Source organism: Labrus bergylta, chromosome 15, assembly GCF_963930695.1.
Source record: "Labrus bergylta chromosome 15, fLabBer1.1, whole genome shotgun sequence".
NCBI classification, from domain to species: Eukaryota; Metazoa; Chordata; class Actinopteri; order Labriformes; family Labridae; genus Labrus; species Labrus bergylta.
The window spans coordinates 13,089,881-13,094,725 of record NC_089209.1 but is presented as its reverse complement, the minus strand read 5'-3'; the positions used below and the strand labels follow the sequence as shown (position 1 = coordinate 13,094,725).

Below are 4,845 nucleotides of genomic sequence, written 5' to 3'. Positions count from 1 at the left end.
AACAATTATCAACCACTTTATTTGTGTAGCATTTTTCGCAAATACTCCAGTATAAGATGATGCACATGTCAGCACCAAACCCATAGAACAGTGTTTCATTTACATCTGCCAAAGCTTTTACAGTAAAATCTGAGCGCACATCTTCCTACCAGATCCACAGGTTTATATGTTCAAAGTACAATAACGAAGGCACTTAAAAGCCTTCAGAATTGTAAGTTTCTGAAATTTTTAGCCAGTATTCACATGTCATGCAATTTCGATACATATCTGTAGATTGAAACGCATAGCCTACTATTATTCTACTGAAGAAAAGTGCAATTTAGATCCTTACTGAAACACAACCTGATAGCAACATCTGAGCAAGTTCTGGCAGCACATGTAGAGAAGGCAGGACATGACTTGCTTGGAATTGAATTAGGCAGTCAGGCCTCAGGAGAAATGGAATGTGTGTCTTCCACAGTGCTGCTGAGCGGTACAACTGCTCATATATATATATTGTTTATTGCTGCATGTGTGTGAGAGAAACAGAATGGGTTATAATTGGATCAGTCTGTCATTTGATTTTTCCCTCGCTCATGTTACAGCCTCACAGCTTTGATCTGTAAAGAAAGTTTGGCTAAAAGACAAAAGGGAGAGAGTGGAGAGGAGAAAACACAGACACAGATTGGGAGGGAAGTGGAGATACAGTTACACAGGTCACTGGATTTAAGCCTATCAGATTATTAAGTACATTCCTCTCACACAAAACTGTGCGAACATGATTCTTTGGCTGGAAAATAACCACAACTTATAAGTGTTTGTGTCTGGCTGTAGTTAAATCTGATTGCTTTAGAAATATTTTCTTTTACTCTTAATGCAAATCTTGGAACCACAATTTGGGAGGGCCAGATTCTTCTCACTTACACTTTTTCAGTAACAGTTAAAGTAACTGTGAATATTTGTTTGTGTGTGTGTGTGTCTATGATGGAATGTTTACCTTTCACGTGAAGAGAACTACACTCATTGGATTAAAAAGACAGGTCGCATATTTCATGTTTTTACTGGCCCCATTTCCTGCTGAATTTATTTTTCAGAATTAATTTTTATGTTATCGCACGTGCTGTAGACCTTCATCTAGAATTGCACTCTCTATTAATACTACCTTTTATGACTGTTTCATACATAGCAAGTCGTTTTTAAAGTGATGACAGATTATGTATACATGTTTCATAGGTCTGTTGTAAGACTAATTAACAACAAATCTTTTGGTTGCCAGTTTAAAAAAATATTTTTCACTAACTACCATGCAGGATCTGGACCAAAAAAACAAAACAGAAAAAATAATAATAAATGTACCATAAATTGAAAATGAATGTGTTTTTTTTATTTTTATTAGTTATCATTGTGGCTGTATTTTTTTGCCACTAACTCATGTTAGCTTAATATCACTCCTGCTATTGAAATGTATCCAAGTGTGCAAATACGCACATAGTTTTGACCTTCGACCTGCAGCTGTGTGACAAATCTGTGTGTCATTGCACGTGACAAGATAACACTATGAGAATAAAATGAAATTAATGTTTTTTTTTTTGCTGTATGTTTGACAGCTATTGAAGTTTGAACAAAAGCAAAGATGCTAAATCTGACTTTCTTCTAACAGGTGTGTGCTGATATTGGCGCTCACATACAAATAAAACAATGATATATGCCCATAGACACACAGACACATGCAACATTTTAAGCGTAAAATTGCATTAGCTTTTGTCATTCAGAAACAATAGTTTTTGCTTATGTGGCCTCTGTAGAAAAAAGATTGATAATCTCAATCCAGATCTCTTAACTTTTTCCCAGTCTCACTGGCATTTTTGCAGCTGTATAGCCACTTGATAATCCGTGCATTGCGCTCAATAACCGACGTCCCCTGATGTATCTTTTCTTGTAACTCATCCTTCTGCAGCCCGTCGCTGCCACCGCTGTGCCTGGAGAAAGTCCCGTCGTCCGTAGAGACACTGGCACTACGGATGGTTGTAGATATTTCGTCGGAGTGACAGGAGAAGTTCTTCTTACCCAAAGACTCGATGACCTCACCGTCCAGCCCGCAGTACTTGAAAAAAGCATCAAAGTCTGCAAAGTTTTTGGAGTACCTGGAGCTGATGTCGGAGTGTGATCGACTGACCCCTTTTCCAGGCCTCCTTTCAACCTCAGGAACCGCAAGCAGAACAGCAGATTTGTTCCCACCAGTCACCTTTGTCCAAGAATCACTGTTTCCTGAACATTGTTGTTCTCCTTCTCCGTTTCTCCTCCTCACATCTGTATGAGAGCTGCATTCCTTTGCTGTTCCCTCAGGTGTGGTGATTTTCACTGTGACCCCACCTTCAGTCTCTTTATCTGATGCCTCTGGTAAAGGAACATTTTTCTGCTGCAGCTTGAATGTTCTACGGTGTTTTCTATTGTTTGCTGACCCTCTCAGTAACTCACATTTCTGTCTGTAAATTAGAAGTGAGTCTGGTCGATTTTTGGAGCTCGACCGACGTACCTGCACCGGTGAGGAGTTAAGTGAACCACAAGTAGCTGCAATTGAGGCATTTGAGGTGTTAAAATTCCCGCTACGGTTGGAGCTCCGATTAGAAGACCCAGTGCTGCTCACAGAACCGGATCCAATGCTGATCACAGGCTCCTGAGTGGAGTTGACCACCTGTAGGCTTTTGACGTATTTCAGTTTGCTGGCAGCGAGCCTCTCCACAGCACTCATGTGTCCTTTCGTCTCACTCTCCAGCTCCATTTGCTTTCTTAGGTACTCAGGACCCTTCTCCAGGATTTTTGTTGTATCACTGGCTGTATCCATTGTGGTTTAATCAATTATATCCAAGAAGAGGATAATCCTTTGGCTTGTGTTGACTTCTTCGTTCGAAGAAAATATTCCATTCAAGCCTGTCCTTTGCCTGAGCATGTAACACTAATAGAAGACTTCACCTTGTCTCTTCAAGCACACATCACATTACCCCACCCATTTCTGCGTGAGGCTAGTTTTAACCAAACACAAGCCTGTTCAAAGTACACCTGATACTATCACAAGTGAGAACAGAGAAAGCTGACACTGCTGCACAGTTTTCCTCCTCGCCTACAGGTAGAAACTTAGGCCTTTATCCTTGTTGCCCAATACAGGAAAAAATCTTGCTTTAGCTCCCACAGAGGAAACTAGTTTCTGTCATTCCAAAGACTTCTCCAGTGTCTTTTATAGACTCATTCACCAGACTGACTCATCATCAAATGGGCTTGGTGCTTGTTGCAGTGTGAATGTTGTGAAAAAAGGTGTTTAAACAATGATATTCATCCTTGAATCATGGAATAGGATATCTCTTGCAGGGATTGTTTAAGTCAGGTAGATTGTAGTTATGAGTCAAAGCCATCAACAAAGCAGTGTTGTGCAATTCCAAAAGTCGACTGTCAAACTGTCAGTTGAGTACAGTTACTCAGTAACTGTACTCAACTGAATAACACACAGCAGTGTTTTTTTAGAATAAATGGTAACACAAGATCCCCACTTGTGGCCCCATTAATGCTCCTGAAACCAAACCGAAAAAATGTGTCTACAATGATTTAAAACAAACAGCTCAATCAGAGGACCTGTCCTACACAGAGCAAATCTTATGGGATGTGTTGGTGCAAAAGCTTAATGTTATTGAGTGCTTGAATGAGAGCGACAGAAACAAGCACAATCATGAATTTATGCAACTTATTATTTACCCTAATATTCACTTAACACACAAGTTTCAAGCCCAGCTCTGGCACCTTTTTAACATGTGTGTTGAAACCTTGTATGCTTACAGGCATCAAGATAAAGGTTTGATTGAAGTGTTTGGAAAGCAATAAGAGAGAAAATAATTCTTATCTAAGAATTATGGATATAACAACTGATTCCCCGTTTTCAAATTCCATGTATACTTGGATAGTCTCTTAACTAGAATCTGAAACATCTGTGTAGAAAGCGAACCATTAAGATACCAGATCCCCAGGTTTATATGTTCAAAAGGCAGAGGGCAGCACTAGAATGTATGAACGTCATTACACAAAGGCTTTCACTGACTTAATTACCCCACAATAGCTTCGACAGTCCAAGATGTAAGACTCTGTTTGTGATTGTTTGTTCACTTAGCGACCCTTTTTTTATTGATTTCTCTCAAATCATCTAAGCCTACTAACATTTTTGAGTGTGTTCGAACAGAAATGTTCATAACACATCTGTTTGTATGGGTTGATTGCATTTATTCAGCCATGTGATTTCTTTTGATTGACTTCCTTTAAAACAAAATGAACAGTTCACTTGGGATTCTGCAGTGTTTATTTCTACTTTATCCTCATTTGACCTTAACTTCAAACTAATGGTGACCTGCTTGATATTTATCCTCACATTTTAGTGCTGGTTCTAAAAAAAAGGTATGCAAGAGGCATCTGTGTGATTAATGACTCCTCAGGGGGAAAACAAAGTTAAAAGACTTATTATTTAATGTGTCAGGTGGGCATTGCACGTTCACAAATAAACATTTCTCAGGATATTTGGACAAGTTATCAATACTGTTCCATGAAGTACTGAAAGTCATTCTTATACAACAATGTTGAGTCTGGCGTTCATGAACAAGTCTGAACAAGATTACTTTTTAAAGGGCTACGTTCTCATGATAATAGATATTAAGCATACTAACATCCTGACACCTACAATGCTAACGTGCTTAAGTTTAGCAGTCATACAGAGGCCATATGAAGCTACCCTTAATGCTAAATGCTAACATCAGAATGCTTAATGTACTGTTCAATGCTAACTTGCCGATGTTTAGCATATACACACAAGTTGGATTATTGTGTTCC

General features: G+C 39.0%; 1 protein-coding gene across 1 annotated transcript; it reads right to left on the bottom strand.

Moving 5' to 3' along the window:
- fam110c (family with sequence similarity 110 member C) lies at positions 1–3,067 on the bottom strand. The gene has a single exon (XM_020632831.3). It carries the CDS (start codon positions 2,822–2,824, stop codon positions 1,802–1,804), a length of 1,023 nt encoding a protein of 340 aa, XP_020488487.2. The 5' UTR covers positions 2,825–3,067; the 3' UTR covers positions 1–1,801.
- Positions 3,068–4,845: the final 1,778 nt, after the last annotated feature.

Bases quoted from the DNA above. Each gene is read 5' to 3' on its own strand.
- fam110c (XM_020632831.3), bottom strand. From the start codon at position 2,824: ATGGATACAGCCAGTGATACAACAAAAATCCTGGAGAAGGGTCCTGAG.